The 23,472-nt window shown below is 49.1% G+C and overlaps 2 protein-coding genes across 2 annotated transcripts; both read right to left on the reverse strand.

The window, feature by feature from the left end:
• LOC136529219 (uncharacterized) lies at nucleotides 1–1,602 on the reverse strand. The gene is made up of 2 exons (XM_066522310.1): nucleotides 979–1,602; nucleotides 1–923 (listed from the first exon to the last, which is right to left on the reverse strand). Exons 1-2 carry the CDS (start codon nucleotides 1,256–1,258, stop codon nucleotides 433–435), a joined length of 771 nt encoding a protein of 256 aa, XP_066378407.1. The 5' UTR covers nucleotides 1,259–1,602; the 3' UTR covers nucleotides 1–432.
• Nucleotides 1,603–3,662: 2,060 nt separating this feature from the next.
• LOC136527447 (SPX domain-containing protein 1-like) lies at nucleotides 3,663–16,741 on the reverse strand. The gene is made up of 3 exons (XM_066520188.1): nucleotides 16,140–16,741; nucleotides 15,913–16,045; nucleotides 3,663–4,391 (listed from the first exon to the last, which is right to left on the reverse strand). The coding sequence occupies exons 1-3, from the start codon at nucleotides 16,434–16,436 to the stop codon at nucleotides 3,898–3,900; spliced, it is 924 nt and encodes a 307-aa protein (XP_066376285.1). The 5' UTR covers nucleotides 16,437–16,741; the 3' UTR covers nucleotides 3,663–3,897.
• Nucleotides 16,742–23,472: the final 6,731 nt, after the last annotated feature.

Below are 23,472 nucleotides of genomic sequence, written 5' to 3' on the forward strand. Positions count from 1 at the left end.
TATTAAGTTTAGTGGTCCTACAAAGTTGAATAGAAAGCACATCTTTGTTGGTCCTTTGGCTGTCAAACAGGAACACTTTGGGTTCACATGCTCAATATATATCTTCAGTACAAGAGCTGAAATGTTTGTCGATTACCTAAATATTTAAGATGTTGATATGCAACTTGATGAAATAGATACATATGAAAGATTATACCAAGCTAAAAGGACTAAGTAGAAATAACTATAGAGATGATTCTTAATATGAGTACCACCATCTGAAACTGGACTTTTATACCTATCCTTTCAGAGGTCACGAATTAAACTTTTCAATCTAGCCGAGTGTGATGAGTGTGATCCAACAGCCCCAATTGGTCAATGTGAAACTGAATTCTCCAATGGACTCGAACACTCCATCATGATGCACAGGTACAACAGAAGAGGGCTCACCGCCTAGAAGTCCATCTGCAGCCACTTCTTGTAGTAAACGCAGGTGCTCGGCGAGATGACCCCCTCCGGTGAGCACTCGTCAATCCTGGGGCAAACCCCACAAGGAATTTCCTCCATCGTCCCTCCCTGCGGAGCCCCAGTCACCTGCCGGTAGCACATTGTGCCGGCCCTGAGGGCCTTGAACTCCCCCGTGCCGGTGCTCTTGACCTCCTCGAGCACCATGGTCTTGATGATATCCCTGATCTTGTCGATAGTGTACACGGCCCTGGGGTCGTCCTTCAGAATGCCGTGTTGGATCATCTGGACAGTCGCGGCGCCGAGCCTCTCGACCTGCGCCTGGCAGCAGCGGCGCGCGGTGGTCACGGCGTCAGTGTCCAGGCGGCCATCGTGGTACCAGGTGCCGCCGGTGATCTCGGCGGAGGGCTGGAAGTCGGTGGTCATGAAGATCTTCCTACTGCGGTGGCGCACATCGCTGACCTCCTTGAGGAGCCCCCACAACCACCCCCCCCCCCCCCCCCCCCCCCCCCCCCCCCCCCACCCACCCACACACACACACAAGGGTGCGCACAACCTTGGTGGCGATGTTGGGGCCCATCAACAACTTATTGCGGATGTCCAGCATCCACATGCCCTTGTTGCCCGCCTCGAAGATGAGCTTGTACGCTAGGCGCTCCTGGGTGGGCAGTTGGGCGAGGATCGTCGCCGAGATGGTCGGCTGCTCGGAATCGGGGGCGGGTTTGGAGGGTTCGGACGGCTGGGCGTCAAGTAGAGGCTTTGAGGAAGGAGAGGGCTCCTCCGGCGGCGGCGGCGGGCGCTTTCGCGGTGGCATGGCGCAGGTAACGAGGGGTTGGCGGCGGCGGCGCAGGGCAGGGGAGCACAACTGCAAAGGAAGGAAGAGGAAGGAGGTTTTTGCTCCTGGGCCGCTCTTGGGCTTTTACGTGGGTTTTCGATTCCCATTGGTGATGTCAAAAGCATTTTTTTATCATGTCAAAAGCATTTTTAGCTGTAGCATTTTCCTTTTCTAATCGCAAAATCTAACCACTGTCCTCAAATATAAGAGATCTAAATTTATCCCTAAGTCAAATCAAACTATGTAAAATTCAACCAGAATTATAGATAAGAATATTAATATCTATTGAATCAAAGATGTAAGTTATGAATATACATAATTTTAATATCTATTAATATCTATTCAACCAGAATCATAATGTATCCATAGATGATAAAGTACAGGTCACTTAATTTTTGCCAAACTTCTTTTAACTTTGCCCAAGTTTATGAAAATGCAAAACATTGACAACATCTAATTAGTTTCATTTTATCCATTAAATAGTCCTAACTTCTTTTAACTTTGCCCAAGTTTATGAAAATTTATAACATCGACAACATCTAATTAGTTTCATTTTATCGATTAAATATTTTTTGATAGTGCATTTATTTGAACTTCTAGAGTTTGATATATCTATCTAACAACTAGTTAAAATTTAGAGAAGTCTGAGTTCAAATAAAACTAAAATGGACTATAATTTGGAACTAATGGAGTAGCAAGTCAAAAACTGCTTTTCTTTTATAATCACAAGCAGTAGCAACACCCAATCATAAACTCAGTAAACGATTGTAGATCAGCAAAAATACATGATCAATTCACAATAGTGAATAAAATCAGTTCAGTTCTAATATTCAGAATGCAGTGTCTCTCCTATTCAATGTTCAAATGAAGACTTGGCTATGGTTCAGACTCAATTTCCATGTGTAGTTCATGAGTTTCCCTGCAAATATCTTGGCCTTCCTCTTTCCATCAAGAAGCTGTCTGAGACACAGTTACAACCTCTGATTGAGAAGGTGGCTGACCATCTGCCAGGTGGAAATCTGAGTTGATGAATCGAGCTGGTCGGGCTACATATGTGCAATCGGTTCTCACCTCAGTTCTAATCTATTTCGCCACTGCCTTGGAGCTTCCTCCATGGTGCCTAAAGGTGGTGGATAAGATTCGTCGTAATTTCTTGTGGCGAGGCAGAAAGGAGGCAAAAGAAGGTCACTGTTTATTAGCTTGGCCCAAGGTGAGCCGTCCAAAGGAGCTTGGTGGCTTGGGCATTTTAGACCTTCAAAGATTTGGCTGGGCACTCAGGGTCCGTTGGTTGTGGTTGGGTAAAACTGAACCTGATAAGCCATGGGCAGCCTTCCCGGTCACGGTTCATGGGAATGCATAGGCCCTATTTGATGCTGCTATAACTACGGAAGTCAGCAATGGGGCGAACACCAAGTTCTAGACTGATCGGTGGTTACAAGGGTCCTCTATTAAGCTATTAGCTCCCAATTTATTTCAACTGTACCCAAGAGGCGGGTTGGTTAAGAAACGTACAGTTCAGGAAGCACTAATGGACAATCAGTGGGTACAGGATATCCAGGGGCACCACTCTGTGGAGGTCCTATCAGAATTCTTAGACATTTGGGACTTGGTTCAGGAAACATTACTCCTGCCAGAGGTTGAGGATGTTCATAAGTGGAAATTAGACAATTCAGGTCAATTCTCTACTAAGTCAGCATATGAGGCTTTGTTCCTTGGAGCAGTCCAGTTTGAGCCGAGCACTCTAATTTGGAAGAATTGGGGCCTCAGGAAGTGCAAATTCTTCCTTTGGTTAGTTGCACATAATCGATGTTGGACAGCTGATAGACTTGCTAGAAGAGGTCTTCCTCATCCTGAGCACTGCCCCTTCTGTGACCAAGAGGATGAAACCATTCAGCACCTCCTCTGTTCCTGTGTCTTCTCTCGGCAATTCTGGTTTCAATTATTTCACACCTTTGCACTCCCGGATATTGCACCTCAGCCATTTGCCACTGGGTTCTTTGACCGGTGGCAACAAGCCGGTAGCACTCTTGACAAAAGAACCAAGAGAGGATTCAATTCATTGGTCATGCCGGAGCCTGGATGCTTTGGAAGGAGAGAAATGATATTGTGTTCAATGGTGCCTCGCCTAGGATAGAGCGGGTGCTTCTCCTTGCACAAGAAGAAGCCGCTCTCTGGAGGTTGGCAGGCGCTAAAGGCATTAGTGAACTGGTCGCTGCTCGACCTGGGGTTTAGCAGCGCCGGTTGAGGAAGGTCGTCTTTTTACAGTTTTAACAGGCGCATATGTAATCCAGAGACGGTGTGTGTGTGCTGTTGTATGGCTATATAAGCCCTTTATCCCATTTCTTAATGCAATGATACGCATCTCTCCTGCGTATTCCAGAGAAAAAAAATCAGTTCAGTTCTGTCTCATGGTTGTGCAAGTCAGTTCAGTTTTGTCTCATGGTTGTGCTGGGATTCTAAGATTTAACATTTCCACCATTTTACAGTTGTTAGGAATCCTGAATTCATACAAATTACTGAATATACGACAGGGAGATTGAGATCCCAGTCTCATCTCCAGCAAATGTAAGTCTAAAATTGTGACGAATTGAGGCATCAGATGTTGCACATTCGCCCTGTCATTTGGCCGCCTGCTCTATCACTGTTACTTTGCTCCACCTATCTGGCTCCTCATCTAGTTTGGTTTGCTCTGCCCGGATCTGGTAACTGTCCTGTGCATTGTTGCCCTGAAGAGGTGGCAACGAGAACATACTGACAGTTGAACTCTTGCTCCGGATCTCCTTCAGTGACCTTAGGGCCACAACGGTGCTCTTCATGTACATACTCTCCATGTACTCAATCTCATCTAACTCTGGAATGCCACCACCATTTACCAAGGAAGAACTTGGCTTTGCCAGCTTCTTTTCATCATTACTGTCTCCTTTTACATCTTCACTTGATACAGATGCCTCACTAACCGGAAGGAGCTGCTCCAGCATGGCTTCACACTGCTTCACAAGCTTGTACAGGAGATCAGTGGTGAAGAAAGGCTGCTGAAGAACTTTCTGGATGAAGGGCAGCCGGATCAGGGCTCCAGTTCTCTTGTCGTATTTCTTGAGAATCTTAACCAATCCTGCAAATGGCAACACGGTAAATAACCATAGTGATGATGAAAGATCTAAATAGCTAAGGTATCAAGAAAGTGATCCATGAGCATAAGTGGTACAGACAAGCTAGAAGGTCGACAACACTGATTTGACACAGAATACAACCAACAGAATTACCATAACAATGCAGCAAGCATGCCAACTATACTAAATTGATTGTAATCAGTTTCTCCAAGACCATCATATTCTAGGCAGAACTCTCACAAAAATGCTTCAAATTCCAAATAATATATGATTATCAGATTACTATTTTCATGAAACCAAAAATGTATGAACTACAAAATCAGCAGACAACAAATTCTACTGAACGCAAATTACATAAGTTTAATTTTTTATTAGCTGGTACATGTGGAAAATGTCCCTGTTGTCAGCAAAAACTTATGGTGTCTTTCTGCATTCCTGTTTGTCAGCAGAAAATTATATTGTCTTTGTATGGTTAGAAAGGGGCTATGACTTCTGAAACAGCATAGCCAAATTATACCTAATGATGTGCACCACTAGTGAACCTTAATTCTCAGGAAATGGCCTATGATAACACGCTGTAAAGGAAAACAGCAAAAACTTATATTGTCTTTGTATGTGCACCACTAAAGGCGCCATTGATCAACTGAAATGCATAAACCATCATATACTGGGAAAAGATGATAAAAAAGAACAGTTTGGATGTTCCTATTCACAAAAGTATGTGAAATGGACTAACAAAAGAAGTAATAATCAAGCAACAGAAATGAGTCACGTAATTAGAGAACACAAATAATTCAAGTACAGATATCCCACAACAAGAAAGAAACTGATAAGTATAATGTTTATATTAAACAGCTTGCAAGATTAAATCACCTTGTTATTATATTCCACAAAAATAAGAACCTAAAAGTTGTTTCGCCTTTAGTGTCACAGTATATCAATCAGAAAGCCAACGAAACTTCATGAGTGCATCTAGATTCAGATGCAATTTAATAAACTAGACAAGTCACCTGATCCAAGATAAGAGTGACTCAACAACTGGCTCTAAGCAGACGCTTGAACACTACGAGTCTTATTGGTTGCCTGCATACCCAGGCCCCCGTAGTACAACTCGTCCATGTTTGGTTACCTGCACAAGCCCATGTGCAGGCTAGCACTATCCTCAAAGCAAGCCCACAGCCTGCATCCCACAATTCAGCCAAATCCTATGTATCCAGCTATGCATCCTCCCTCCCACACCCGCTCTGCATCCCAAGGCTCAGTCTAGCCACTCATGCAGGAAACCAATCACGGATAACACTATACAACTTCCTATCCAGACAAACCAAACAACAACAAATTGTGTTGCCTTATCTAGGTTAAGGGTATGCTCCATAACCTCTAATGCAATGCAATACTAATGTGAGGAACCAATCAAACCCTACAACAGAAGGAATGCATATAATGAACCTTATGCAGAGTCAAATTTATAGGGGAAAATTGTTCCCTGCTACACTGAAACCACGCTCCATTCAAGTAATCTTTAGTTAAATGGACACATCAGAACAGAGAAAAATTGCATACATGTGGGAGAGGGAGTTAGTGGCACTGGCACTGTTGGAACTTAGGGACCTGAGGGAGTAGGAGTGGGAGATGAGAGGCATGGGCTTGAAACCCCGGCGACGAACTGGTGGCGCCGTGCTCGGCGCCTGGCTGGAAGATCGGTGACAACAGGAGATCGTGAACAGTAACGCCCGAGGGCCCAAGGTGACATATACTCAATCTCAGGCTGATCTTTATTCCTTTAGATTGTTTAATACTTATAGCAACTCAATAACAAACCTTTCCTAAATCTAAGGGCTAACAGCCCTGACTTAACAAACTCCAACTCAACTAGGACTCTTAATAACTAACTCCTATAGAACCGGCTGAAGCCCAAACCGGCTCCCACGCCTGGGCCTGGTGGCCGCACCCTAGTGCCTGGCCCCGCCCCCCTACCTTAGCCACTCTTCTTGTCACGGCGGTGGTACACCTTTCCCACCATAACATCACTCCCCCCCTCGACGAACAGCTCGTCCTCGAGCTGGAAGGCGGGGAACTCAGCGCGGAATTCGTCCAACGGCTCCCAAGTGGCTTCCTCTTCAGGCAGCGTTGCCCACTGGATCAAGACATGCCAAGTGCCCCGCCGAAGCTGGGCACGCAGAGCACGTGCAGGTTGCTGGAGGCGACGGCCGTGGCGCAGTGGAGGAAGGGCCGGGGGCGTTGCTGGAGGAGTCTCCCGGAACGGTTTGAGGACGCCAACATGAAAGACGTTGTGGATGCGCGCTCCTTCGGGCAACAGCAGCCGGTACGCGACGTCGCCAATGCACTCGGTCACCTGGAAAGGGCCGGCGAACCGCGGTCTGAGCTTGCCTCGCGGCCCCGGCAGCAGCGACTGTACCGGTCGATGAAGGATGCGGAGCCACACCCAATCGCCCACTGCAAACTCCAAGGGGCGATGGTGGCCGTCGTAGTAGCGCTTGGCATATTCCTGGGCCTGAAGAAGGCGTTCGCGCACCTCAGCCAGGAAGGCGTCACGATCCTGGAGAAGCGCGTCAACGGTGTTGGTGCGCGCTGTTCCTGCAGTATAGGGAATTAAGGCAGGCGGAGGTCGGCCGTACACGACCTGAAATGGCGAAGTCCGTAAGGTCGTGTGGTAGGCCGTGTTGTAGCAGTACTCTGCCCAAGGCAGCCATTCCAGCCAAGACCGGGGACGGTCGCCGGTGATGCAGCGCAAATACATGGCGATGGTCTTGTTGACTGCTTTGGACTGGCCATCAGTTTGCGGGTGGAACGCCGTACTGAGGCGGAGCTTGACCCCCGCCAACTTGAATAGATCCCGCCACACATTGCCAGTGAACACGGGGTCCCTGTCGCTGACAATGGAGTTGGGAAACCCGTGCAGGCGAACGATGGCCTCGAAGAACGCCTTGGCGACCGAAGCCGCGGTGTACGGATGACTGAGCACGATGAAGTGTGCATGCTTGGAGAAGCGATCGACCACCGTTAAGATGACGCTCTTACCACTAACACGCGGCAGTCCTTCGATGAAGTTGAGCGAGATGTCGGACCACACTTGTGATGGCACCGCCAGGGGCTGCAGCAGCCCCGCCGGCCAAAGGGAGTCCACCTTGTTCTTCTGGCAAACGGCGCAGGCGTGCACGAAGTCACGCACGTGTGCGCGATCGCCCTCGACGTAGAACTGGCCACGCAGGCGGTGGAGGGTCTTCTGAACGCCCTCATGCCCAACCGAGTGGGCAAGCTCCAGCACTGTGGGCAGCAGCGCCGACTGCACCGGCACGAAGATGCGGGTGCCGTGAAGGATGAGGCCGTCCACAACGCGCCAAGGGGCGCCGCGGTCAGCGGCTATGGAGTCCCGCAGCGCGCGCAGGGCTGTGTCCTCGTCGAGCTCGCGGCGGAGGCTGTCGAAGAGGTCGAAGGACGGTCCTGACAAGGCGTGCAGATGACCAGCAGCCTCGTCGCGCCGGGACAGCGCGTCTGCCACCACGTTAAGGCGCCCCGGTCGAAATTCGACGGCGAAGTCGTAGCCGAACAGCTTGGAGACCCACTGGTGTTGAGGCAGGGTGGAGAGGCGCTGGTCGAGGAGGAACTTGAGCGCATAGTGATCTGTGCGCATGACGAAGCGACGCCCCAAAGATATGGCCTCCAGTGCCGAACAGCTTGTACCAATCCAATGAGTTCCCGCTCATACGCAGCGAGCTTCATGTGCCGTGACGAGAACGGCCTGCTGAAGAATGCTATAGCGCCCGTGCCCTGGTGCAGCACAGCGCCGAAACCCGATTGTGGGGGTATGGCCCCCAAGACATGGGCCGCACCATCGGAGGTGGCCCGGCCCACAAAATCAAGGCGTGCACGGCGTTGCTCGGCGTGCATCGCAAGACATTGTATAGTACCAAATAGGATACTTTACTTGTAACCCTGCCCCTCCAGAGTATATAAGGAGAGGCAGAGGTCCTCTACTCGACATCATGTATTCAATACAATACACTAAAGATACAGGACGTAGGGTATTACGTTGATCAGACGGTCCGAACCTGTCTAAATCGCTGTCTCTGCGCCTTGTGTCACCATTCGGTTTCTGATCACGTGCACCCCCACCGATCAATCTACCATCGCGGGATACCCCTCGGTGGACTGCTGAGCATATTCTGTCGACAGTTGGCGCGCCAGGTAGGGGTGTGCGCTTGATCCATGGCGAGCCAGATGGATATCAAATCAAAGCGCATTCTCGTCATCAATCTCGTGGAGATCCATGCCGGTCCATGACGACGATTCATCACTGGCTATACCAGCCCTCGCGATAGCAGATCCGATCTCGGAACCACCTCCGAGGTCGTCTTCACCAACAACTCACCGCCCGCCAGGTGCTCACCGTCAACGCCGACCAGAAAGCGTCATACGTCGCCGACCAGACGCTCCGTTCAAAGCTAAGTCACGCTTTAATATTCTTCTAAATATTCTTCGATCTTCGTATATCACCATAATGTTTTTCCGAACTGTTTTCTCCATGTTTGCTCTCCAAACGATTTTCCGAACCTACGAACAGTCCTGTTGATGCTCGGACGCCTCCAGAGACAGCCCTGTCTCCGGCTCCTCCCTACACGTGCTACGGGCTCCGCGCTCTACGTTATGGGTGGTCGGCAGCGGCTCCTTGGTCACGCCTATTCCTCCTACACGTGCACGGGCTCCACGCTCGACGTTATGGACTATAGGCTAGCTAGGGCTGGAGACTCAGCTACACACTAACTGATCGGGCGGTTTATATTAAACATAAATATATTTTCACGCCAACTAATCGCCGAACTGCATACGCCGTTTCATCACCATTGCTGATTTTTCTCCAGAGTTTCTTTATTTGTACATCATGTACTACCCGTTCTACATATTTGTATTGCAGGATCGTCGTCCAGGTGATCGGACCACCTGGTGCTCGGGCTTCTCCACCGATCAACTGGTCGGACCGCTTGGTTTATGGACTCCGTCGCCGACCAGTTGATCGGACTGTTCGCCGGTCGCTTCTACTCAATGTTCACTTCGCCGCCGACCAGTCGACCAGAATGTTCGTCGCTCGTGCTTCATCGCCAGTTACGTCGGTTACTCCTCAGCCCTCGGATTCTTCGTGCTCGAGGACTAAGTGGGCACACTTCACCGCACGGACGTCATCAGCTACGTCGGTGCTCGGACCTCGCCACCTACGCCGGGTACTCCTCGCTCCTCGGTTCTCAGTCACCGCCAGCTACGCCGAGGACTCCTTGCTCCTCGGTACTCGGTCATCATCAGCGACGCCGGGGACTCCTCGCTCCTCGGTGCTCGGACCTCGCCGCCTACGCCGGGTACTCCTCGCTCCTCGGTGCTCGTTCATCATCAGCGACGCCGGGGACTCCTCGCTCCTCGGTGCTTGGACCTCACTGCCTACGCCGGGTACTCTTCGCTCCTCGGTGCTCGGTCATCGCCAGCGACGCCAGGGACTCCTCGGTGCTCGGTCATCGCCGGCGACGCCGGGGACTCCTCGCTCCTCGATGCTCGGTCATCGCCGCCTACGTCGGGGACTCCTCGCTCCTCGCTCCTCGGTGCTCGATCATCGCCGCCAACGTCGGGGACTCTTCGCTCCTCGGTGCTCGGTCATCATCAGCGACGCCGGGGACTCCTCGCTCCTCGGTGCTCGGACCTCGCCGCCTACGCCGGGTACTCTTCGCTCCTCGGTGCTCGGTCATCGCCAGCGACGCTGGGGACTCCTCGCTCCTCGGTGCTCGGTCATCGCCGCCAACGCCGGGGACTCCTCACTCCTCGGTGCTCGGTCATCGCCGCCTACGCCGGGGACTCTTCGCTCCTCGGTTCTCGGTCACCGCCAGCTACGCCAGGAACTCCCTGGTTGGTCGGACATCGTCGGCTACGCCGGGGACTCCTCGGTGCTTAGATCTTGTTACGTCTCGTCGGTGTGCTATCAAGCTGCTCCATGCTGTTCGGATCAGGGTGCTGATCTTGGACAGCACGTCTGGGGTCTTAATACGTGCATGTCAGACGACGTCGGCAAGCTTTCAGACTTATTTTTCGTTGACCCTGCTACAAGATTCATTCTTCATCTTCTAGCAGGCTCGGGGACTAAGTGGGCACAATTCACCTTGCGGTGAATGTGCTTGTTCTCATCTCGAGGCTACGCCCGGGGACTGGCTACCTGCTCGGCTGGTCTTCTACTTTATGATCTTGGCACCACGTGATTGCGTCACCTACTGTCAGGCTCGGGGACTAACTGTGGGGGTATGGCCCCCAAGACATGGGCCGCACCATCGGAGGTGGCCCGGCCCACAAAATCAAGGCGTGCATGGCGTTGCTCGGCGTGCACCGCAAGACATTGTATAGTACCAAATAGGATACTTTACTTGTAACCCTGCCCCTCCAGAGTATATAAGGAGAGGCAGGGGTCCTCTACTCGACATCATGTATTCAATACAATACACTAAAGATACAGGACATAGGGTATTACGTTGATCAGACGGCCCGAACCTGTCTAAATCGCTGTCTCTGCGCCTTGTGTCACCATCCGGTTCCTGATCACGCGCACCCCCACCGATCAATCTACCATCGCGGGATACCCCTCGGTGGACTGCCGAGCATATTCTGTCGACACCGATCCAGAAGCATCGCAATCCACCATGAAGGGTAGCTCGAAATCCGGCAATTGGAGAACCGGAGCTGCAGCCAGGGCTTGTTTCAATGCCGTGAACGCCGCTGTTGCCGCCTCAGACCAGAGAAAAGCATCCTTGCGCAAGAGCTGCGTGAGAGGCGCAGCAATGGCGCCAAAGTCCTTGATGAAGCGGCGGTAGTAGCCCGCCAAGCCGAGGAAGCCACGGAGACCCCGCGCTGAGCGCGGCTGAGGCCACGACGTCACGGCCTCCACCTTGGATTGGTCCATGGCCACCCTACCAGCGGAAATGATGTGGCCCAGGTACGCGACAGAGGACGCGGCGAACGAACACTTGCTGCGCTTGATGCGCAGCTGCTGTTCCCGCAGCACGGTGAGGACTGCCTTGACATGCTGGAGGTGCGCCGTCCACGAAGGGCTGTAGATTAGAATGTCATCGAAGAAAACCAATACGAACTTACGGAGGTACAGCTGAAGGACCGTGTTCGTGAGGCTCTGGAATGTCGCCGGCGCGTTGGTCAGGCCAAACGGCATGACCAAAAACTCGAAGTGCCCATGATGTGTGTGGAAGGCCGTCTTCTCAATGTCATCGGCGTGCATGCGGACTTGATGGTAGCCCGAACGGAGATCCAATTTGGTGAACAATTTGGCGCCTTTGAGTTCATCCAGTAGCTCCTCTACTACTGGAATGGGGAACTTGTCCTTAACTGTGCGGTCGTTGAGGGCGTGATAATCCACACAAAAGCACCAGGAAGAGTCCGGTTTCTTCACCAGCAGCATCGGCGCTAAAAATGGCGACGTACTTTGCCGGATTATGCCCTGGGACAGCATAGCCGCACACTGTGATTCGAGCTCTTCTTTCTGGAGCTGTGGGTATCTGTAGGGGCGGACTGCCACCGGCGTCGTGTTGGGCTGTAGGTGTATGCGGTGATCACATGAACGGACCGGCGGCAAGCCCTGGGGCTCAGCGAAGAGGTCCTCGAAAGACTGCAGTAAGCGCTCCATCAGAGCCGGCCCATCTTGGCGCAGTGCATGGAGGCGCTGAGTTGCTTGTACATCATGCCGTGTCGAGCCGATGCCGCGCCAGAACACACGGCGGCCGTCGCGTGAGAACGCCATACACAAATCATCGAAGTCCAAGAGGATGGGTCCCAACGTCCTCAGAAAAGTGACGCCGAGGACCATGTCGTAGCCATCAATCGGGATCGAGTAGCAGTCGATGGAGAAGTGTTCGTCGGCAATGCGAATGGCGACGTCCTTCGCGAGGCCACGGCAGGCCATGCGGTCACCATTGGCGACTATGACCCTGGCGCCCGGGCAGGGATGGAACTGAAGACCCACGCGTCGGGCGACGTCGCCGCGCACAAAATTATGCGTGGACCCCGAATCCAAGAGCGCAACAAACTGCTCATTGCCCATCTGGATGTAGAGCTGCATGGTGTCCTCAGTCCGAATGCCAGTAATGGCGTTGAGCGAGATCATGGGGGCATCAGGGTCGAAGGGCGGCTGGTTCGCTGCTGCCGGTGCCGCTGGTTCCTCGTCGACGTCATCTGGTTCCTCGACGATGTAGTCTGATGCCTCCAGATAAAAGAGCCGGGCGCACTTGTGGCCACGGACGTACTGCTCATCGCAGTTGTAGCAGAGCCCCTGTTTGCGACGTTCAGCCATCTCCTCCGGTGACAGCCGCTTGAATGGCCTTGTAGTGACTACTGGCGCGGATGAAGCTGACGCCGAACCCCCCTGGGACCCCGCCGACGCGGTAAGTGCTGGTGCAGTCCCCGCATTGCGGCGAGCCGGGCGGCCCGACGGCGCTGGCAGGGCGAGCGGTGCAGGCATATTCCGCCGCTTGTATGCGCGTGCCAGCCGCATGGCCCGCTGGAGATCTTGCGGGTCGTGGAGCTCGACGTCGACGCGGATGTGGTCCGGAAGGCCCCCGGTGAACAGCTGAGCCTGCTGATACGGCGAGAGGCGACCGGCGTGCGCCATACGCGCCTGAAACGCCTCCAGGTACGCATCAACCGATGATGTGAATGGTAGGCATGCCAGGTCCGCCAAGTGATTGGTACTGAGCGGGGGTTCGAAGCGCTGATGGCACAGTCTCTTGACCTCTTCCCACTCGGGCCGGCCAGCGTCGCGTTCCAGGATTGTGTACCACATCTGGGCTGTGCCGGTGAGGTGGTAGGACACGAGCCTGACCCAATCCGCGTGACGAGTCTGCTGGCCGCGGAAAAACTGCTCACACTTGAGCAGCCAGCCAAGCGGATCCTCCTTGCCGTCATAGGTGGGGAAGGACAGCTTATGGTAACGGGGAACAGCAGGGCCCTCCGGCTCCGGCGGAAGATGAGGCAATTGCGGCGGCATGTGCATCGTGGCCGAAGGTGGCGGCGCAGCGACCCCTGCTCCTTGCATGATGGACGACAGGGAAGGCACGGGCGACGGCGAGTAGGGAAAAGGAATCTGGGTGATGGGAACACCCGTAGATGGCGGCTGCGGCGGCAGGGACAGGGCACCGGCAATGGTGACTCCCGTGGTCGGCACTGGTGGTGCGGAGAACGGAAGCTCCAAGATGGCCGGACCCGACGCAGGCAGCGCCGGGATGCCGCCGTAGCCCGGCAGCCCGTACTGGAAGAACGGTTGCCCCGAAGATGAGGCCTGGCGCTCCACCGCGGCGAGACGCAAGGAGATGTCCCCCATCTGGCGTTGCATCGCATAGATGGCCGTCGTCAAGGCATTGAAGGCCTCAGTGGGAGATGCTGGGGTCGCGGATGGTGGACTGGGCAACAATGCGGTGGTGGCAACAATTGGCGCGGAGGTGGTGAACACAGGGAGTGCGGAGGTGGTGGATGCGACGGTGGCAGCGGCGGTGGTTGGAGCGACGGCGGCGGCGGCCGACCCAGGACCAGACATGGCTGATACCAGGTTGTTGGAACTTAGGGACCTGAGGGAGTAGGAGTGGGAGATGAGAGGCCTGGGCTTGGAACCCCGGCGACGAACTGGCGGCGCCGTGCTCGGCGCCTGGCTGGAAGATCGGTGACAACAGGAGATCATGAACAGTAACGCCCGAGGGCCCAAGGTGACATATACTCAATCTCAGGCTGATCTTTATTCCTTTAGATTGTTTAATACTTATAGCAACTCAATAACAAACCTTTCCTAAATCTAAGGGCTAACAGCCCTGACTTAACAAACTCCAACTCAACTAGGACTCTTAATAACTAACTCCTATAGAACCGGCTGAAGCCCAAACCGGCTCCCACGCCTGGGCCTGGTGGCCGCACCCTAGTGCCTGGCCCCGCCCCCCTACCTTAGCCACTCTTCTTGTCACGGCGGTGGTACACCTTTTCCACCATAACAGGCACACTTTTTGGACATCGATGGATCTAGTGGATGATTCATAAATCTGATGCATCACTCTAAAGGCAACAGGAGCAGCCAGCTCAAAGGCTGATATTATGGTGAGTGGTCAAACGGCATCCACTGAAACCATTATGCTCCAAAACATGATGACAAGAGTAACTACTCACTACCTTTAGTTCATGACAGCTCGCAAAATTTGACTTTATGAGAGTAGCCTACCAGTATAGTACTAGCAAACCAATCTTGCACTGCAGGTGACGTCATAGCAGTCAAATGCATCTCAGCCAAGCAGAATGAATCTCAGTTTAGTTAATGAAGCTTGCAAAAATGGCAATACTAGAACAGAACCACATGACCATTACCTTAAATATCTATCTATTTATTTCAAAAAACAAGAACACCTAAACTGAAAAAAAAATCCACAAAAATTCAAATTGCAATATAACACCAATTATATGGCCAAAAAAGGTTGAGTTAGTGTATATTCATGAACTCACGAGACACGAGTCGAAACAGAACAGGAAAGTTACTGCCTGATCTTACTGTCTAAAACAAAGCCCACTATAACAATGAAACCTAAGATGGTGCAGGAAAAATATCTTGACAGTAAACAACAAGAATTAATTCATAGCTTAAGGAAGACAGTTTTTCTTCTGAGATTAAATACAGTTATTATAAAGGCAAAGATAACACCTAGGCACTTAACAGTAAATCAAAACAGCACAGGGAATTTTTTTTGTCCTACTAATCTAATAAAAATTGAGTAATGCACTACAGTCCAAGATAGCATCCATTAGTTAATCCCAATCCGAGCAAAGAGCTCCGCACAACATGTTAACTTTCAAACATGTCACATGTGTGACTGTATGGTGACTATCAAAAAGAGAGTGCTGTTTTTCTTTCAATTGTTTACTATTTTTTATAAAAAAATAGTATCACCAAACTGAATACTATATTAACCGTTGTCTCGCCACGAGCGTTCCGAATCAAACATGTGCTTTTCTATTGTGTATAACATCTGGGTACAAACTAAATGATGTACTTGCACTCATGTACGAGATATAGCTAATTTCTCGCGAGCTATCAACACACTGACCGCAGATCACAATTTCTTGGCATAGATTAATTTTTAGCAACATTACTTCATCAATAGCGAGGATAAATGGACTCTTGCCATAGTCACTAGTATGCATACTCAATGACAGCAACAAGAATTCCCACTTGCTGACAAGCAACACAGAAAGTGGTCTCTTTATTTGACCCATGTTACCTATGGCAAACACTGGTGGTTAACTCCACGAATCTAGATGCTTCATCCCCAATTCACAGCACACTCCAGTCTAAATTAAACTTACCAGGAAGAGATAAAACAACAACAGAGACAACAAAGTTCTGGAAAACAAATCAACCATAAGAGTGACATGAAAGCAACACCTAACGCGACGCGGCGGGACGGGAGTGTGCAGCGGTGGAGGACGACTCACCGGTGTAGTTGAGGGCGCTGTAGTTCTCGAGCAGCACCATCTCGCCGTGGAAGTCGACGATCTCCTTGCGCACCCGCATGAGCTCCTCCTTGGACTCCCGGCCGGCCGCCCTGGCCACCCGGTCCTGCAGCTCCTGCTCCACCCAGCCACGGCCAGACAACCCGATCAGATCAAGGAACACCAGAATCGTTTGGGAAGCGAGGGGAGGAAGGACGGCGAGCAGGCACCTTCTGGCGGATGATGTACTCCTCTTCCTTCTCGACGAAGAAAGAGTTGAACTTGTCGAGCTCGGCCTCCAGGAGCCGCATGAACTCCGCCTCCTCTGGCGTCATCGCCGCCGCCGCCGCGGACGCGTCAGCCTCCCCGGCGTCGTCGCGGCGGGCCCGCTTCGGCTGCCGCTCGGCCCCGTTCCCGGCGCCGATGAGCTTGAGGCGCTTCTTGAGGTCCTTGTAGGACAGGAACTTGTCGCGCCACTCCGGGAGCGTCTCCACGATCTGCCCGCTCAGGCTCTTGCCGAACTTCATCGGCGCCGCCGCCGCCGACGTCGCCTAGTCGCAGGAAAGAAATGAGATTCCCGGTGGGGGCGTGGGTGGGTGGACGGATTGCGCCGGTGATCGTCGCGGTGGAGGACGGCTGATGGGGTTGTGAAATAGAGGGGAAGAGAAGGGGGGACGGAGGGAGGGAGGAAGGATATGCGTGGCGGGGAGGTGGGAAGCGGCGAATATTCGCGTGGAAGGATATTATTTGTTGCGGTGCGTGCGCGACGCGAGTTTATTCCTCGCCCTCGCTCGCCGCCGAAAAGGCCACACTTCGAGGGTGGACGACGCCGAGGTGAGGTGGACGGAAGAGGAGACGGGGGAAGAGAGGAGGGACCCGGGTGGTAGTGGTGGCCTGGTGCCTGGTGGAGGCGTGGAGCGTTCGGCCGTGGAGCTATGCGGCGAAACTAGCATGGGCACGCAGCACCGGGCGGGGGCTATGAGCACCTCTAGCCGTCCCCTTTCCTAACTTAGACGAGGAAAAACTGTTATTTTCGTGCCCTGGTAGCTCGAACAGTTCTTCATACTAACTTTAATAAATAAAAAAAAATCTCAGTCTCTCAAATCATAGCTACCACCCCTCAAATAAAGGGGAGACTTCTCCTCCTCTAATCCAATATTTTTCTCATTAGGGATTAGATTTTCTCATTCTGTTGGAGAAAAGACCTTTAAAATTCCAAAACACATTTTATATCTCCCCCGATAACTAATTTTTGGGGTTAAAGTTTTCTCCTACTACTGGAGATACTCTAACTCGATGAGCTGACACGCCCACGTACTCACGTGGATTAAGATTGTCGTGTGGTTGTGCAGGTGGTTTGTTCCAAGTGCCCGACGTTTGGTTTCGAGGACATCCGCCAACGGGATGGGAAGGGATGAAGTACTTTTCACGAGATGGGAACACATGAATTTTGCAAAAAGAAGGTCTTTCGAGGAATTAGCTTATTTCTATAGGGAGAGAAAACAGAAAAGTTTCATGTATTCCAAAAGATGGTTCATTGGTGTTCAGTTTTAAGGCATCAAACGTTTGATTTGAAAATATCAAGGACAAGAACAGAGTTATATTGGTTATGTGGGATAACTTAATCCCTCAAATTTAGTACATTAAGTCGTCCCACGCAGATAGCATCATGTGGCTAACCACAAGCGAGCGCGATGAGCAGAAGGAGCAAAGCGAGCCGAGGAAGCTGTGGTGTATGAAGGTCCTTGCAACCGGCGACACAAGGTGTGGAGAGGCCCGGGAAGGGACGACGCAAGGGGAGATGCCAAATGAGGTGGAGCTCTGAGCTCGGAGTAGGATGAAGGAGAGGAGGCAGGTGGGCATGACACCATGGGGCAAGGCTACGACGGTTGTGCATGCAAAAAGCCCCGCTACGACAAACAAATGGAAGGAAGAATCAAAGGAGGAGAAGAGGAAAACAAGGATGAAAATCAGGTCCACACAAATGGAATAACCAAAGGAGATGAAGAGGAAAATCGACATCTATCCTCTTGAAAAGTGCTTGTTTGGTTTTGGTAATTGAGTGACAATTTTAGGTGGACTAATTGTGTTTAATGTGAGATACAGAGGTGATTAGTCCATATGTACTTGTGTGAGCAACTCATGCCATGACGATGAAGATGGCTTGGATTTGTTGCAAGGCTCACACATGTGATGAAGGAGCTCATTGCATATGAGACATGACATTGAGTCATGTGACTAAGGTGGAGAAGATCAAGATAAGACTTGGCTCGATAGACCTGTTGCAAGTGTGAAGGGCAAGTTGAGTGATGACTTGGCACCGATGGACCGAAGCAACGGTGAAGAGCAAATGATGTCAAGATCAATGAATCAATACGGTCATGTGATGATATGAAGTGGATCATATCATTTGGTGATTGGTTGGTGCATGTGTTGCATCGATATCAAAGGAGATGGAATGGAATGCGCAAGGCAAAGGTATAACCTATAGGATATTTCATTTCACTGGTCATAGGTGTGTAGAGAAGTTGATGACCGGGTTTAGGATAGATGGCCGTACTATCAAGAGGGACAAACTTGTTTCAATATCAGTCATCTAGTGCCACTCAAGTGATCTAACTTTGCATAGTTGCTAGGATCGAGTGGCGTGGTAAGTTGAGTGGCTAACTCCTTAAAAATGATTGTGAAAATGTTAACACATATACATATGGAGGTGTACACTTGGTGGTGTTGGCACATTTACAAAGAAGAAAGGAGTTGGAGTTGAAACGGATCAACTCAGTGAAGAAACGGAGGCGAAACAGGTCACTGGAGGTGATCGGATGCTAGCCTCGGGAGGACCAGCATGTCCGGTCAGTTGGTGGTGCTCTCAGTCTGCCTCTACGGTATGACCGGAGGCTGGGTCACTTTGTGACCTGACGCGCGGTGGCTGCGTCCGGTCTCGTTGACGTGGCGGCGCGTGGTGCTCAGGCAGCAGTGTTGTGAGGACCGAACGCTGGAGCACATCAGGTCACCCTAGACCTGACGCGTCCGGTGGTGTTTTAGCCTCCTCGGGACCTCTCTGGACACAACCAGATGTGCGTCTGGTCCTGACGAGGGTGGTGCATCCGGTGCTGCTAGTCTGCTATGCTATGTGCGGGTCTATGACGACCGAACTCGACAGAGGTGCGTCCGGTCCTCACTTGACCGTTGGCGCGCGGCAGCCGACCGTTGGAGATCGACGCGCAACGTTGAACGTGGGCGCCACGTGGATGGCCAGGAGTGACTGGACGCAAGGCCTGGCATGTCCGGTCATCACGATCGGCGTGTTCGGTCGCTGCGAATTTTGCCCAATGAAGGGGTAACGGCTAGTTTAGCCCGTAGGTCTATAAATGGAAGTGTTGGTCAGCCTTTGGCCGGTTGCTGAGCACCCTTAAGCCTTGGTGGCTGTGTGTAGGTGTGCTTGAATGCCCTCTAACTAACTTGTTCTTGCAAGAGTGCGATCCGATTATGAGTGAGTGTGATTCTAGTGCATTGCATCGTGAGGTTGCATCAAGGGGCACTAGGTGATCGAGTTGCAAGCCGGTGGTGCTTGTTACTCTTGGAGGTTGCCCCCTCCTAGACGGCTTGGTGGCTTGTGACTCCGTTGAAGCACGTGAGAAGATTATACGATGCTCTAGAGGAGGATTTGTGAGGGGGGTTGTGCTCACCCACGGGGATCGCGAAGAGCAACTCTAGTTGAGCGTGTCATTGAGCTACCCTCACTTTCGGGGGTAGGTTCTTGTGGTGCCCGATGTGCGGGCTTGACGGGTGATGCCAATTAGCTGCCGAACCATCAAGTGAGTGGTCGACACAACAGGAACATAGCTTGGTGGTAATCAAGTGAACCTCGGGAGAAAATCACCGTGTCAACATTGTCTTCATCATCTTCTCGGTGGTTTGCATTTCATGAAACACAAGCTTGTATTACGTTCATATACATTGTGCTTGTGTAGTTGCTCTTGTGACTAGTTTTAGCTTTAGTAGCTTGCTAGTTGCCTTCTTGCTTGTGTAGCATAAGAAGTAGCTTTCTTGAGTGGCTAATTTGGTTTTAATAACCTTGTTAGTCATATTGCTTAGTTTGTGTACCTAAGTAATTTGCGCTCTCTAATTTGGCTTGTGTAGCCTTGTTATTGAGCATTGCTATTAAGCTTAGGTGGCTTTGTGCTTTTCTTACTATATTGTGTAGGAGCTTCCTCGGCTGTGTGAAGTACTAGTTGCATAGGTTTGTGTGACCTTGCAAACTAAATGGGTTAGGTAAGCTCTAGCTAGCCCGGTACCTTAGTTGTTTGTTTATGATCTTTTTAAGGTGCTTAATAACTTAGATAGAGGGGTGTAGTCTTGGCTAGATCGATAGTTTTAATTACGCACTTGTATCGGTTAGCCGACACGATTAAGTTTTAGAAAAGAACTATTCACCCCCTCTAGTCCGTCATCTCGATCCTACACCTCTACATGCCTATCTCTTACCACCCCTCATACAAAAATAAACACAAAGATGACTCCTCTCCCTCAATTAAACAAAGTAATGGGATGACCCTATCCTAAAAAAGTACTAGGACATAACAATCTCGTCCCACCTCATCAACAAAACCAAATGCAACCTTAAATTATGACTTCTAACAATTTACAACTGTTTCGTATGTATCAGTGAAGGATTAATGTTTTTATGTAATGAGAATCTCCAAATAGCCAGTGTTTTGGTAGATAATTGGACTCTAGAATCTCATTCTAGAATCAAGTATTCATATCCCAGTTTTATTTTTTCTACCTCAAATTTTTATATCCAAACAATAGGCTCTTTGTTTTTTTTGCTGGGGCCGTTCTTGTAATATGTTTTCTAAAAACAACCGTAATCTGTATGATTAGAAAAATAATAGGCAATGAACCTTGATAGCCAAATGGCCGGCTTCTACTCCCCCCTCCCAAAATAAGTGAAGTTCTAGGTTTGTCCTAAGTCAAACTATTTCAAGTTTGACCAAATTTAAACAAAAAATACTAATATTTATAATATCAAACAAGTATTATTAGATTTGTCATGAAATATATTTTTATATTCTACCCATTCGGTATCATAAATATTGATGTTGTTTCCTATAAGTTTAGTCAAACTTAAAATAGTTTAATATAGGACAAATCTAAAATATCACTTATTTTGGAACGGAGGGAGTACCATTTAAGGAAGGAGACTTGTTAGGTCAATTTGTGCTTCTACCAAAGTAGTCATAAGACGTGATAAAAGTGAGCTACCATAAAATGTGTCCTGGAGTAATGCATGAATTTAGTAGTTTCGAGGGTCATTTATACTGTGATATCAACGATTAATAGTGTCCTGATGTGCTCCAAGCTACCTTTTTCTCTGGTGAGAAGGTTAGCACCGATGGCATCATAAAAATCTATCATTTATGTCTACAACAGAAATATTCTTTCTTTTTAGGGAATTAAAGTATAAATGATTTCCATAATTTTTTTTTCCAAACAACCAAACAACTGTTGGTCATGTATATTAATTTTTTTCTATAAACACCTAGCTAGCTAGTTTATTGGACTTCCATGTTTTTTTTGAACTATGATTTTGCTATCCGATAAAGACATCTACAATGATGGAGAAAATCCACCATCTCCAGCTAGCGAGATGTGCTTGGATCATACCAATTGAGTTGGACAAGAAATATGAGTTGGGAGGTGGAGATTTGTGAGCACAAAAGTGCTTAAAGAGTGCATCAATTTTATTCGGGCGTTGTTAGATAAGATATCCAGAATAATCAGCCTGTTCACTTATGCTGAAATTTAACTTATGCTGATGCTTATACTGATTTGTTGTGAAGGAAAAACACTATTTGTTGGCTGAAAAGTAGTTCAAGCGAACATGATGAATATATTCATAGCAGGCTAGCAATAATAAGCACGCCTTAAAAACTGAGCTGTGCCTTGACATGTCCCTCCCCCTTCTAAATACCTCGTGACGTGTGATAATACAATGAGCTGTGCCTTGACATGTCCCTCCCATTCTAGAATACCTAGTTTTCATTTCTTTCTAAGGCCAGTCTCAGTAAAAATTTCACTAGAGTTTTATTTGTATTTAATAGCCTACCACATATGCACTTTTGATGACATGGCAATGTTTTAATGAAGAGAGAGAAAAATTGGGTTGCATGGGGATAAAACTCTCTTCGCACTGTTACAAACTCTTTACAAGTCATAGAATTAAATGTTTATGAAACTATGGAATGAAACTTTCCATTGAGAGTGTGTGTTTCATCCAAGTTTCATTTCATTCTATATGACATGGTAGTCTTGGAAACAATAAAATGAAACTCTCCACTGATACTAGCCTAATGTTCCTATTTCTAAGACATACTGTAACAGTTTTAAAAACTGGGACATGAAACATCTCTCGATTCATAGTTTTATTTCACCGATTAATAATAGGCTAGGTGCTCATTCAATTATTACATGGTGTTATGTTCAAATATGCCATAAAATATCAAAAAATAGTTTACTACTTCAATATTCATATGATATATAAAAAATACATAATAGACTTGATTATGTAAAATATATTCATATCATGCATGATAAACATGAGAGGCACAGTGCACAACAAGGATCCAAGCCGCACAAAATTGGCTAAAACACACGGGGATGGAACTATGAGCTCTTCAATGCAGGTTTTATTAGGGTTTTATTCACTAGGATTAGGAAGTAGTCATCATGTTCGCTGATGCTGAAATTTGGTTTATGCTGATGCTTATACTGAAATGTGGTTTATGCTGATGCTTATATTGAAATGTTGTGAGAGTAAAACACTGCTGAAAAGTAGTTTTAAATAAGCTCAAGCGAACAGGGGCGAGTGTGGAGTGTGTTTCATTGGGATGTAAGTCAACTCTCCTCTCTCATCTTAATTTTCATGCCACCTCACCACTTTTGATGATGTGGAACTATAACAAATGAGTATGAAATCTCCACTAAGACTGTCTTTAAGACCAACACAAGGCATTTTCAAGTAAATGACATCGATAGATGTTAATATATATGGGTGAAATGTGTCATTATTAAACTAAACTGGAAAAAGATGTTCTTCTCTTCCCCAAAATCATTGATTAAAATCAAAATGTGACATTTAAATTAAGAAACCGATCTTTTTGCTGCCAAAATTAATGTCAATGTTGTAATTTATTTTTCTTCCAAAAGTACCCAAATCAGAGGGCAATCACCAACGCACGACAGGAGTTATACTCAATGTGTCATTAATGAATATACATAATCCACCAATTGTGTAAAGCGGCGATTTGGCATTGTTGGACGCCGGAGCAAAGCAAGTTTAAAAAAAAACAAAACTACCTTCTAACACAGTTCGCGGGGCGCAGAGGATTCAAGCAAAACTCCAATATTCTAGTACATGCAGGGGTGTTTAGTTCTTTAGTCGTTCCTAAAATTCATGTCACATCAAATGTTTAGATACTAATAAGAAGCATTAAATATATATTAATTACAAAATCAATTACATAGATGGAGACTAATTTACGAGATAATTTTTTAAGC

This window comes from Miscanthus floridulus, chromosome 19 (assembly GCF_019320115.1).
Source record: "Miscanthus floridulus cultivar M001 chromosome 19, ASM1932011v1, whole genome shotgun sequence".
NCBI classification, from domain to species: domain Eukaryota; kingdom Viridiplantae; phylum Streptophyta; class Magnoliopsida; order Poales; family Poaceae; genus Miscanthus; species Miscanthus floridulus.